The following is a 14,372-nucleotide window of genomic DNA, read 5'->3' on the forward strand; positions in this document are numbered from 1 at the left end:
TTTCCAAAAACATTTTAGCAAATAAAAATTAAAAGCAGACACATCTGAAAAAAAAATCTACTGACAGATACCTTTGCAGGCTCTCTTACCTTTGTGCTGCTATTCCCTTGCTCTGACCTATTGAATTCCATTTTTAAATCCATTTAAACCAATTCTAAGATTTCTTCCTTTTCCAATTCTAATCCCCTGGACCTGGGGAGTTTGTAACAGAAGTGATGATAAAAGCTCTTATCCACATGACTGTGCATTCAGCCATCACAGAATCAGATACATTAGGAGGTGGAAAATATATCCTACCAGCTGAGAGGAAAGGAAAGGTAAGAAACTCCTGTGGTTCACGGGGGCCAGAGCAAGGGAAGAGAAACCCCTCAGCCCACAACACCCCCAGCAGCCCTCCCCGCCCAGCAGGCCAAAATTAGCTGTTTCTTCCTCTCCAGAAATAGCCCAAAGTTACCGGATTCTCCTTAATTCTGAATGCTGAGGAGTGGTAAGCAGCAGAAAAGGCTCCTTTGGAAACAGTGGGAAGCTGGTGCTGGGGGGTTTTTGGGATGCCCTGGGCAGGTGACTCACCCAGGCTGGGGAGATCCGTGGCCCCACTAGGCATGAGCTCACAAAAGGGCAGCTACAGAAAAGGAGGCCTCTTAAGGTTAAAGATCTGATGTCATGAGGAGGGACCTGAAAGCCTCAAGCATTCATCAAGCTATTTTAAATAAAGACATAATTTCCTCTCATACACTCCATTTAAAGTCTTTCTAGCAAAATGCAAACAGGAAGATCATCGAATAGAAAACATCATTTTTCCTTTTAAGAGAAATTAACCATTCTTCATTTATTTACGTTTTATTTTCTTACCATTGGTTATCCAAACCATTTCAGCTCATTACATTCTGGTCAGCTGGTGCTTCACTCTTTTACTTTACTACTTTCTTTTTATACCATGAGTAAGTCATTGAAGAAAGATATTTTGTTGAAAACTTTCTTTGCACAATCACTGCAGCGAGTTTCTTAAAGCTTTGATTTTTTTCTTCCCCTCACTCTACAAACATTACCTAGGTGCTCAGTTACCTCCCAAGTAGCAGAAAAACTCCCCATTTTTGCTTTTTAAACAGCTTATCTTTTGTTGGCTATGGAGAATAGAATCTCCCTGCACCTGAAATTCATTTGCTTCCAATGTCAACTCTGGAAGACTCAAAGCAATCCTAGTTGTTTCCTTGATTTCCCAGTGAATTTCTCTTTCATTTCCCGATGAATTGTCCACATCTCTGATTCCTCTGCTCTGAAGTGTTAAGTGATACAAAAAATTAAGACAGAAAGGGTGCTGAAAACTGAAAACAAGCATTTCTTCACATCCTCAAATTTGCCATTAGTTTTGAAAGGGGAAAAAAAAAGAAGCTGATCACTTAAAATTCTGCATCCACAGCCAAAATTTCACCTCAGAAACACAAGATTTCATTTTCAAATCAGTATGTTTTACTCCCCCCAAATTCCTTGCATTTTATCCCCACAAAGTGATGCATTGTCACTGTTGAAACCAAGATGATTAAAATTCTTTCTAGAGTTTATCCCAGTCAGAATTACTGACACGTTGTTATCTGTTTGAGGAGCATGAGCAGAGCATATAAAACACAGCCCTATCGGGCAACCGCAAGAGTAGAGTGGGGATTAAGTCACTTAAACACAGCCCTGGAGGTCAAGTTAGAGCAAGACTCAAGGAAATGGGATTGGTGATTAATGGAGCTTTTCATATCCTTCCCTCTGCCAGTCCCTCCAGTAGGCACTGGGGCACCCTCAGCTCAGGGAGAGGTTTTGGCAGCCCCTCTTCCAGCAATATCTCCCAGCACTATCAGACTGCAGCTTGCAGAGTTCAAGTAGCAGGTGAGAAAAAAACCACTAAAGATTCTTCTTCAGAAAGGAAACCCAAAAATATTTTCCCAAATTGGTGATGAAGCAGTGAAAAATGTAACCACCAAATTTTTCAGTCATGTATGTCCTTTTCCCCCTCACTTCTCTTCGGGTCAGGCTGGTGTTGGGGTGTGTGATAGCTCCACAACCCACCACAGTCCCTTCTGGGCTCTGAAGACTGAGCAAGGCTTAGCAATACGTTCAACTCTATGTAATTCAGGTAAATCCCATCATTTATCTGATGAAGTCAGCTTTGTAAGTGTTAAAGCAATGGTTTAGGTGGGTTGATACTGTTTGTCCCTCCTGTTTGACAACTTGGGAGAAATCATATGGTACTGGAAAATGTTTATGTAGAAAAATTCAGCACCCTTGTGTATTCATTTGCCTTAAAGAAGGAAATACAATTTTCTGGGGATCATCCCTACCAAACACCTTTCCAGTCACATTGACTCAGGTTGCAGGAGAATTAATGCAGAATTATACATCTTTCCATAGCAGTACAGCAACTGATATGAAGATCCCCAATATATAACCCAATGTCAGCCTAAAGCATCCTGAACAGATGCTGCCCAGGACTGCAGCTGCAACTGGCAAATATCAGTTACACATCTCCGTAGGCTCAGCACAGCCAGCAAAGAGAGATCTACTTTACTCATCATCATTTATAAAAATCAATATATTCCCCTTTGGCTGCTGTGTACCAGAACCATACTAGCTGTCAGTGCCACATACACAGCAGCACCACTTCATGTTTAAATGCATTGTCCCATTAAATAAAACCTGAGCAAGAGAAAGGTACCATCCATTGAAATATATCATAGCAAACCCAGTTACTGGAAGAGATGGACAGAATAAAAACATTAGCAACAATGGTTGAGTTCAGAAACACCTGAAAGCATAAATCCAGCAATGCCAAATTTTCATCTAAGTGATATTTAAGTTCTATTTGTCTTTGAAGTCGTTGATGGTATTACAGCAGCCCTTCACACACTCTCCAAGAAGAGCCAGAAGAGCAGAATATTATCGTGAGGGAAGCCAGTAATGGTGTGTGCCACAGATCTGCTGTGAATTATTTCTGAGAACTGTTCATTTAAGTCCTACACTTCAGCTTTATCAAATAGTGGGCAATTACTTATCTGGCAAAGGGGAGCCGAATCAGTACTTACTATAGCCAACTCCCACAGCTCGTTTATTGTCATCCTTTGGTTTTCCCTGTCTAATTTGAGGCTTTATCCTACTCTCACAAATGTCTATGAGAAAGTCATGATGATTTCAAAGGTATTGCAATCTATGAACCTTCAGGAGGAAAGCTTCACTGTATTCATCCATGAAGCACCACCTGTAGATGAGTATATAATGAATATCTTCTCTCATAATGCTATGACCAAGTAGTATTTACAACCAACTGGAACTTGGTGAAGAAGCTGAAATGACAGCATTTCTGTTGTTGGAACCACACAAAGGTCACAGCTGAAGGACTGGTGCCAAAGTCCTTCCAACGTGGATGTCTGATATCAGTGTAGCTCCATGCTTGATGGTTGCTGCAGCAAAACTCAGATAAGGACTGGAGCTGCAGTAAAAAGACCACACACTAGGATAACTTGGATGCAAAGTTCTATTGTTTTATTGATGCTCTTGCTTTCGGGTAAGATTCAGAAAACTCTTGGGTCCCTGCAGAGCTATTCAAGTGAGAGAAGCACTAAGCAAAACTTGGCTTCATTTTTTAAGACAGCTTTCCCAGTTGTGTAGCTGACACAGGTTCACAGAAGAGTATTCCCAGCTCTTAAACTCTACACGTCTATGGCCCAAGCCAGATCTGTAGCTAGCAGTGTAATGGAGTTATGATCTTTGAGGACCATAAAATGACCCAGAGACTGAGCTGAGCTCAGCTACAGCCACAGGACAGTCACTGAAAGGGTTACTGTTTCCAGTTTTCCTCTGCAGAAGCACAGCTCTGATTTAGGACATGAAGTAACTGTCCACTCCTTGCATGCATTGGCAACCATTAGCTCTTTAGCCAGTCTTTATGACTTCCATAAGCATTTCAGGATCAGAGACAGAATACAAGATGTACCTTTACTCGAGCACATCCCTGTGCAAACTCTGCAATGTAAGAGCTTGGGATGAAAAAAACCCTTCAGGGATTATATAGGGTGAGTTGCTCTTTTAGCATGCTAAAAGCCATAAAGAAGCTACATCCTGCTTCTGTACATGCAGCTCTGTTTATTTTAGTAAGTGATTGAACACTCAAAAAAATAATTCAGGTCCATTCAGCAACATAAGCATTAACACTCCAAAATGGATTCTTAAGAAAAAGTAAAATTTGGAGTGAATAGTATTCCTAGCATGTTGTTGTTAAAACATTGCCCATGAATTATTCATTCCTTTAAAGAAAGCACTACTTCACAAAAGGGCTAAAAGCTCGGCAAAGAAAGAACACCACTAATCCAAACATTAAGCTTTTTCTGTAACATGCTTTGATCTCTGAAATCCATCTGAAGGAATCACTTTATGGAAGTTAAGAGCTTTTTTCTTTCTGACCTTAAGTGAATTTGATTCAAATATACATCATGGCTCTTGAATCTTAAAGACCATTAGCCATACATCTAACACACATCAGAAACCTGGGAAATAATGCCACAAGCTTATTTTGAATAAAACCTTCAACTTATTTCCTCATGTCAATACTCAAAGGGCTTTTTAAACCATACAAGTTTAAAAAGTTCCTAATCCTTTCAATTTTTGTATGCTGGTGAGCATAACTGGCTATAAAAAACCTTGACAAAGTCGCTGGAGTCATCCAGGCATTAAGAGAATCATGGATATAAGATGGAGAAACAAGCATATACTAAATGATGAGAACTACTCTTAGTGCTTCTTCTTCAACGGGGTGTAATTATGTTACTAAAATCAACTTCACTAGAGGACTTGAATTTACCAATATTATCAATATTTGTACTACCAATGTTTTATGATTCCTGTAAGTCTCCCCATCTCTTCCCTGGCTTTTTGTGCTCTCCCTGTCTCTGGAGTTAATGTTCCCTGTGACTGAATTTTGAGAGTTTGAATTAATTAATAACATAATCCTCCAGGCATCTGTCCACCTGGTTTCCTAAATTGCATTTTTTCACATTAGAGTACTTTGAAAACAGCTTGCTTTGTTCAAAACACAACCACATCTCAGGACCTTGTAAGTGTCCAAAATCCCCTCAGAAGAGCTCAGGGTGTCTTGGGATGACCCCTGTGGCCTGTGCCCCTGCTCAGGGGCTGCGAGAGCCCACCTGAGGCTGTGGTTCTCATCTGTGCTGTGCTACTGAGGTAGGAGGGTAGGGGGAAGGGGGCAGGAGGGGACTCACCGCCGGTGCCACACGTTTGGGAGCATTGCGACCAGGCTGACCACGCCGACAGCCGGCAGTCCACCGCGCAGTCCACCACGCACTGGCTGCTCATCTGCACGGGCTTCTCCAGGCCGAGCTGTATTAGGACAAGAAAACCAGGTGTCAGCCTCCCAGGACCCCCTTCCATCATTGGGCACCATACCAGGGAATAAAAAATAACAGGGTCTCTGATGGGACACCAGCACCGCCGCTTACGGGGAGCTTTCCCAAAGGGTGTCGTAAGTGAAAGTGGTTTCAGTGTTGAAGCACTTGACATCTAACAGTCCCCCAGTGGTTAGGTCTTCTTCTGGATGGATAATCCTTAACTTCCATCAGGGCACAACCTCCCTGGTCACCAGCTTTCTTGGAGCCACTGGGATACTGTAGAGTTGGTAGCAGGGTTGGCAGCCATGCCTCATGCTTTTGATTCAAGGAGTGATACCATCCACTAACATCCCAGGGATGCTTTAGTTCCCAAAGCACCCAACTGCTGCACTTCCAGCACTAGAACACAACTTTTCTACGATCTGTAAGTGCATAGATAGGTTTGAGGGGCAGGAAAACTCTTCAGAGTGACCTATCTAGGCCTGAGGCCAGTTATATGATGTTTAACAAGGCCAAGTACTGCGTCCTGCACTTGGGCCACAAGCCCATGCAATACCATAGGCCAGGGGACGTGTGGCTGGAAAGCTGCCTGGGGGAAAAGGACCTGGGAGTGTTGATCAACAGCAGCTGAACATGAGCCAGCAGTGTGCCCAGGTGGGCAAGAAGGTCAATGGCAGCCTGGTTTGCATCAACAGGACCAGGGCAGTGATTGTCCCCCTGTACTTGGCACTGGTAAAGCTGCATCTGAAGTGCTGTGCTCAGTTCTGGGCCTCTCACTACAAAAGGGACACTGAGGTGCTGGAGTATGTCCAGAGACAGAGAATAAAACTGGTGAAGGGTCTGGAGCACAAGTGTGATAAGGAGCAGCTGAGGGAACTGAGGTTATTTAGTCTGGGGAAGAGAAGACTGAGGGGAGCCGTGTTCAGTCTCTACAATTACGTGAAAGGACACTGTATTGGTGGGGGGTCAGTCTCTTCTCCGAAGTAAGAAATGATAGGACAAGAGGAAATGCACTCAATTTGCTCCAGGGGGAGTTCAGATTGGAGATTAGCAAGAACTTTTCTGCTGAGGGGGTTGTTAGGCACAGGCACAGGTTGCAGAAGGAGAGGTGGAGTCCTCATCCCTGGAGCTATTTAAAAGCCATACAGCTGAGATCCTGAGGGACATGGGTTAGTGATGGGCTTGGCAGTGTGAGCTGAGTGGCTGGACTTGATGGTCTTAAAGGTCTTTCCAACCAAAATGATTCTGTGATTTTATGATTCTATGGACAGTGTCTTGGTGTGAATCAGAAGGCAGTGGGCTTTTGGAAACACATGGTAGCCCCAGCCATGTCCCCACTGTGTGCCCACGCTGTGCCATGCTCACCTGCTGGCAGAGCTGCGTGCTGACTGTGGCCCCGTCACTGCGCCGGCAGCTCAGGAGCCGCCGCCGCTCCCCCTGCCCGCAGGCAGCGTTGGCACCCAGCTGGCACCCGCTCCAGCCTGCGGACACAAAGCTGCAGGTCACTGCCTTCATTCTGGTTTCACATCTTTTTCGCTTCCCTTGGCACAACACTCCCCCCCATCAGGGCATCCCAAACCCATGAATGACCCACATGAAAGAGAGTTGCTGTTAAAACTGAGTGAGTGTTGGAGGAGAAAACACTCACTTTGCACTCAGATATCCCCAGAGCAGAACTGGCACGTCAGAGCACACAGAAAACTGTTCGACACTGATAAAGCGTATCAGTTCAACCCAGTTGGCACATTTACAAGACTCTATTGTCTGAAGTAAAAATTTCACTTTGATAAAGCAGCTGGGGAAGTTTCTGATGGGTAACTCTGGTTTCACCTATTTTGTTGTCTCAAGGCAAAGCTTTTCATTATTTAAAACTAAGCTCTAATGCTCATGAAATAAAAACAGTATCCCCTGGAGAAAAAAATCCATATCTTATTACTTGTCTGAAATTATGATGGTCAGAGTACAACTAAACTGAAATAAGCCTTAAAACACCATTTAAAATAAACAAAGAGGAAAGTATAACACAACTAAAATTTCCATACACCACCAGCAAACGGGATGCATATGAGAAGAAAACCAATTACTTTGTGTCTTCCACCTCTGATAAACATGAACACGTAAACGCTGTGCGCTTCTGAAATGTGATGATAAAAAAGGCATCATCCTGCTGCCTGTGTGTTTCTAGGGCTTTTATTTCAAACTGGCTGAGTTTCTATTCAGATATTTTATCCTGCTTTGCTCTCCCTTCCCACCAGCCGACAAACTCTTCTTAGATCTCTCCTCTCTCTGCCTTTCTTATTTATCTGAGCAGGTCAAAACAAAAGGAATTTTTCCTTTTCTTTTTTGTTAGTTTGTTTGCAACAGATTTAATTGCTTCTAAGGTCCTAAATAATGTATATCCTATGTCCACCCATATTTCTCTTCCAACCAGACTTTTGTTAGTATTATTGGTACCCTCTCAACTGGAATTTTGGAATTAGTTCTGCTGATACCTCCCTAAAAAGAATGGAACCCATTTAATCTGTTTTATTTGAAGTGTACCTGCAATGACAACTTAAATCTAAAACTCTGCATTTGTCTCTCATCTGTGGACAAAAAACCAAATGTAAGCATGTTATTAACTTTAGTGAGACCAGTGATGTCTACACTCAACTCTCTTAATGCCAAGGCTTTAATGAGCACCACAAGCAAACATAACTAAAACACAGCTGGAGAAAGCCTGTAAGGAGCAGAATCTCTCATGCAAAGGTACTGTAAAAGCAATATATGTTGCAATTGGTGTTACTTCTTGCTAAGGGTATATTGGAAAGTTGTACTTACCTGTTAGGTTGTACTGATACTGGAAGCAATTTTGGTTAAGGATACATGGCTTCATTTGTGAATCTTCAGGACAGGGCTTGGTGTTGACAGAAGACCTTAGCACTTGTCGAGTTCGGGTTTGCATAATATTCGGATCACACACCTATATCCAAAAGGGATGGACAGTACAAGGGACCTCAGTAAGTCACACAGACACTGATTGCCTCTGACTGACTGACTGTTGACAAGACAGTTTAAAGCACATGAAGGAAAAATAAATGTGGTTAAAAGGTAAGCAGGCAATATTAATAAAAGTCATCATTTGTCCACCCTGATTTGGCTGTTTTAGGTAGCCCAATACTATTTATTTCCATCATTTTTTGTAAGCATCCTTGGGGACAACAGGATAAAGACCACATCATTTTGATGTGCTCAGCTTTCCATCTCTTTCAAAGACTTGAAGTAAAATGCCATAGTATTACATAATGGGAAAGGATTTCTGGCATAATTACTGTGTTTTTAACTAATAACTGACGTTACAGCAAAGCTTTCATGTTTAGGAAGGAATTGCTTATCAGTGACGATGCTGACAAGAAGATGGGGTGACTTTTCAAAGTATGTGATGTCTGGCTGCCTATAAACCAGGATTTGATTGTTTACATACTCATGAGAATATGAACCACCTGAGGCTGGTTTTCATTTGTTTTTGTATATCACAGGCACAAAACCTGATTGTTTTTAGCAGCCTCCATCCTCACTCTCTTCGCACTAAGGCACAGATTGGTTTTCCTTTCTATTTTGCTAAGACTTCACACTAGTAACTAAGTGCTTTCAGCCTTGCAAGAAACATCCCCTTTACCCAGAGGAAAGCATTTGCTCATCCCTACAAATTCCCTCCTGCAGTCTCCAGCTTACTCCTCCCCTGTAGTGCAAGACAGCAGTGTCACCTAGTTCTCCCTGCACACCTCTGAAGTGTTTCCCTCAGTTAATTCAATTCAGGACTGTAGCATAAGCTTTAAGCCAAGCTATGGGGAATGTGGTGCCACTGCCAGGGCCCCAACCCTGGCTGTCACATCCATGTCTCCTGCCAAGGGGAACTATTTCAGGAGAAAGTCATGGTGCCAAAGATTAAATGACTGTGACTCTGGGTAAGGCCAAAGTAAAGAGCACGAAGGACTGCTGCTTCGTGTGTCATTAAATGAAATTACAAAAACCTATATATAAGCTTATTGTGAAACCAGGGTGACTATGGGAATACTCAATAGCCATTTTTGCTGCAAGGCTAGGACAGAAAAGCAGTCCCAAGGGCAGGGGCTCTGACCCACTGAAACTCTTTCTTGAAACCCAGTACAGCAGGAACGGGCTTGTGGAAGTGATTGCAGCAAACTTAATAGAAATAAATCCCTATTAATGGTATTCACAGACATTTACTGTACAAGACAACCTATTTAACTCCTCACAGCCTCTCTTTAGGACTGAAGAAACAGCAAAGAAAACCAAAAATAAACCCAGTGCATTTAGAAATACATTTTCATAAATGCTTGGGGATTTAAACCATGGTTTTTCTATCCAGTACTTTAATTGCAACTAAATAAATAAATAAATATCAGGTTAAAATCACAGGCTTATTACCATGCAATAAAGTGCCTGCACAGGTGAAAGTATGGATCATTCCTGTATTGTGAATGTTAAAGAGAAGTGTCATGGCATTGCAGCATAAATCTAGATCTCGCACTGCAGTAACCGGGATTAGTTGCACAGATGAGAGCACAACTAAGCAGAATAAACATCAGCACAAATAGGAAAAAAAGTCTGGCACAGTCTTAAAATATATTGTCAGGGCCTATTATCTTTATGCTTAAACAATGTGAAGGAAATTCTATTATGTTCTTATTGCTGACACACACCTTGTCAAATCATTTTAAATGGAAATCTTATTCAAGTATCCATGGTCGTCTAAAATACCCAATTGTTCTTAATTATCTGAAAATTAAACCTCTGCTAAGTGTTTCCCAATAGTTGATTGTCTTTTCCACAACTAATCTGATTGTGCATCCTCACAACTAACACTAATAACTTAAATGATTTGCCAATAAACCAAAACAAATTAAAAAAAATCAAAGAAAGTATCTCAGTAGCTGCTGCTAATTAACGTTTCTCTGCGTTATGTTACCAAAGGGACCAAAAAAAATCAATGAATGCTGTGAAAGGAGTGAAGTCTGTGCCATTTCACAAATACCTGCTTTTTCTCCCTTCAAAATAAGAACCTGCTGCTAGTAAATATGCATCATTTGTAGATAAGTAACTTCTTTTAATAAAATAGCTTTTTCCCCCCCATCTAGCACGCACCCCGTTGTGCTCAATTACAGGGCACTGACACAGCTCAGCGTTGCACACACTGCTGCACAGCCACCCAGATTTCCTGGCTAGCAGGACCATTTTCCCTCTCAGATGTCCTCCTGGTGGGTAGCAGACCAGTCTAACAGGTCAAAATCTATGCGGTGCTTGCCAGGATGTGAATAAACAACTGGTTTAGTGCAGCTCTGTAGCCAGTGTTCTCACTGTGCCGATGAGCCGTGTTGTTCAGAAGCCAGAGCTGATGTGATAAGCTCCCCACTTTTACCAGTTTTGAATAATAAAGAATCTGTGTGTAAAAAGTGTTCATTTAATCAAGCTGAGTACACGGGAAACATGCAAAAATTCAAAGTCGGCAAACTGTAACTAATATCCTGTAATATTATTTGTTGAATTTCTCTTTACGTCAATTGAGAAGTCAATTTAGTTTTATAATTGATTTTCTGGCCTCACTCTTTCAAGTTAACTATGGAAAAAATTGAGCCAAATATATATGGAACTGAATAAGCTGCAGGAGGGAATGACTTGCAAAGAGAAAGATGAAAGCTGGGATTTTCAAAGGAGTAAGAAGGAGCTGAGTGTCCAGCTACCTTGGAATCTCAATGTGCTTGGGTGTACAGTTCCTGCAGGACCCCTTCAAAACCCCAGGCTGGAAAAAGTAAATATTTACAACGTGGCAAAGGTTGAGGAATGGCTTGGCTGACTCAAAGTCATTAGGGGATGTGAAGGGTGAAAGTTAAAGAAGAGGGATTGTTTCCAGTGGGGACATGCTGAGGGTATTAACAAGCAACAGTGGCTGCTACCACTTCCATCACTACCAGTGGTGTGTATTTAGCTCTGAATTTGGATCTTAAAAAGAAAAAGAGAGAAAAAACAATCACCATCGATGGCAAATTACATTTTATGGAGGTAGGAGTAGTCAGTAATACTATAGAAAAGGCAACAAAAGAAAAGAAATACTGCTGGAGTAACTAAAATTAGAAATGATCACAGAGTTAATTGAGATTTGGACAACATTATGGAACAGGTTGAATCTGAATATTCTCACAAATGAAGACAATTATTAAAGCAACTTGACCATTCAAATATTCTTTCATATGAAATAGTGAAAGTGCCATTCAGATACATGGACTTGATCTTATCTTCCTTATGAGGAAAGGCTGTGGGAACTGGGGCTGCTTGGTCTGGAGAAGTGGAGACTGAGGGGGGAATCTCATTAATATTTACAAATATCTAAATGGTGGGTGTCAGGAGGTTGGGGCAGCACTTTTTTCAATGGTATCTAGCAACAGGACAAGGGGTAATGGGATGAAGCTGGAACACAAAAAGATTGGTTTAAATATAAGGAAAGAACTATTTCACTGTTGAGGTGAGGGAGCCCTGGCACAGGCTGCCCAGAGGGGGTGTGGAGGCTCCTTCCTTGGAGGTCTTCAAGACCTGCCTGGACATGTTCCTGTGTGACCTGATCTAGGTGACCCTGCTTCTGCAGGGGGGTTGGACTAGATGATCTCTAAAGGTCCCTTCCAACACTACCATTCTGTGATTCTATGATCTGCTCTATCTGCTCTGTGCCATGAGGAATCCAAGTTTCTTATCACAAGCATATATGAATCTACAATTCTGGGGGGTTTTGAATAAATAAAACCCATTGTGATTCAGCAATCTTTTACTGATTATCTTCATTTACAGTTCCTCTCTTCCCACTGAGTGGATGCTACGCTTTCAGACACGTTATTTTACTTCCTACTGTTCTATTAATAGCTACTACTTTCACTGATCATAGATTAATCTTTTTTAAAACTATTTTTACATTAAGTCAGCCATCACCTCCAGTAACGTAATCACAACCTGCTTGTGCTCAGCATTAGCCAACACTTCTACAATGGAAGTACAAGGAAAGAGGAAAAGGGGCAGGTACATAATGGAAGCCTTCAGTAGTGGGAGTTGAGCTTTGACTTATGTTTTTGAGATCATCTCTTTATGATTACTCTACTTATGTTTATGTCTGTGGTCATAAATCCCACAATTAGTTTCCATAGCTGGAGAATTTGGTGTGTAACAACGGGGTAGAACTAAGTGTAACAGTAAATCTCCTTATGCAGAAATTGAAAGCCAAAGTGATTGATTAAGATGGATTTAGGCCATGTTAAGGCCAGGTGATGCTTGAACTGGGCACAGTGCAGAACCCTGTGCAGGTGCTGAAGCACAGAGCTTACTGATCCATGACAGAGTCCAGATTGAGCAACTCTGCAGAAACTTCATGCAGAGGAAAGAGGAAAAAGAAGGTGGGATGAAATTCAGCCTCTTGCTTGGGTCTTGTCTCCAGGGACGTCTCCAGCAAACTGCGGTAACAGCAACTGTGGAGACTCAGCACTTTCACCTGAGCTTTCCAGAAAATTCAGGCTCTGCTCTGCCAGAGGGCTGGTGCTACCAGGAAGAACAATTCTTGCTGCAGTCTGGAGACCCATCAGAGTTTGGTGCCTGCTTAGCCAGACGAAAAACCTGTGTCCAATTTCTGTCTCTATTCTGGACAACTGAAACCCACTTCTGACATCACTCCAGACCAGAAATAGATTAAAGATTTATGGATGAAAGAAGGACGATAAACATGAGTGACAACTGGCTATAAATATAAGAGAGCAAACAAGTCTTAAGAAACAGAGGTAGCTGTAATGCACAGAGGTAGAGCTCTCCAGGCCTCTGACCTTCTGTGTGCCTTCAAGGTTAGGTGCCAATTCAGTTTGGCGTTTAATTTTGCAGGCAGTGTTTGTTAGATTTAGTCTAAATTCCTTCCTGATGATCATAAGCAATGGAGTGTAATTCAGGCACGTGCTTCCTTTGGAAAAGGTGATAGGAATGGAATTAATTTCTGAATGGAAATAATAACAGGAACCTAACTCAAGTCACACATTAATAGCCTATAGCAGCAGGACATCACACAAACACCCAGTAAGTTTATATATGTAACCATACCAAACCAGCCTACTTTCTTGTACCAAATCTCACCATTTCCATTATCATTTTCCATGAAGTGTGAAAAAGTTGAGCTAGAGCCAGGGATCTATAGGCCACGTTACATAAACCACTACAGAAACAACATACTCTGAAGCAATGAGAGGTACACAAAATGCTAAGGTAGGAATGAATCAAGAGTTTTTTCCCAAAGGGCTATTTAGATACGATAAAAAAACATCACCTTGGTTCTCTGGAGGAATTCTTTGCACTACTAACTACTGCATTTCTTTAATATTTCCTTTAGCCAACCACATTTTCCCACCATGACCACTTGTCACTATTTCCATCTAACATAAAAAGTGAGGGACACAAGCATACACAAAGCATGTACCCAGCATTTGCTCCAGACAATAACACGACAGGCGAAGCACAGAAAGTTTGTTCTGGGAGAGAAGGATATCAACTAAAATAAATCTGTGAGATTATGAATGCCAAGTCCCAGAGTAAGACCTGTTAACATATCACACACTAATAGACACTATTAGACCTTCTTTGTGTCGGATTTTAAAAGCTGTCCATTGATCCAGGTTTTCATATGCATCATAATTGTAGAGCACCAAGGTTGTAACCCATTAGAGAGCCCTTTGAGCTGTTTAATTTATCAAGGAGCTTGTATAATGCACGCTGCACTATAAATAGCTGGCCACATTATATTTAACTGGCTATTCATAAGGAAACATACAACCTCAAATTAAGGTAAATGCACTGGCAGCAACAGGATTTGACTATTTTTAACAGCGCAATGAACTGTTATATTGTTCATGCGGATGTGGATGTTTTGTAACAATTTAACAAGCCATTTACAATAACATGAGCAGT

General features: G+C 41.7%; 1 protein-coding gene across 1 annotated transcript in view; it reads right to left on the reverse strand.

Annotated features, from left to right (window-relative positions):
- Positions 1-14,372, reverse strand: part of THSD7B (thrombospondin type 1 domain containing 7B) — a 273,877-nt gene that overhangs the window by 16,171 nt on the left and 243,334 nt on the right. The window contains exons 18-20 of the mRNA XM_062004863.1: positions 8,205-8,346; positions 6,750-6,865; positions 5,259-5,376 (exon numbers count right to left, since the gene is read on the reverse strand). Of these exons, the coding sequence (XP_061860847.1) occupies positions 5,259-5,376; positions 6,750-6,865; positions 8,205-8,346 (376 nt within the window). The remainder of the gene's footprint in view (positions 1-5,258; positions 5,377-6,749; positions 6,866-8,204; positions 8,347-14,372) is intronic.

This window comes from Colius striatus, chromosome 11 (genome assembly GCF_028858725.1).
Source record: "Colius striatus isolate bColStr4 chromosome 11, bColStr4.1.hap1, whole genome shotgun sequence".
In the NCBI taxonomy this organism is placed as follows: domain Eukaryota; kingdom Metazoa; phylum Chordata; class Aves; order Coliiformes; family Coliidae; genus Colius; species Colius striatus.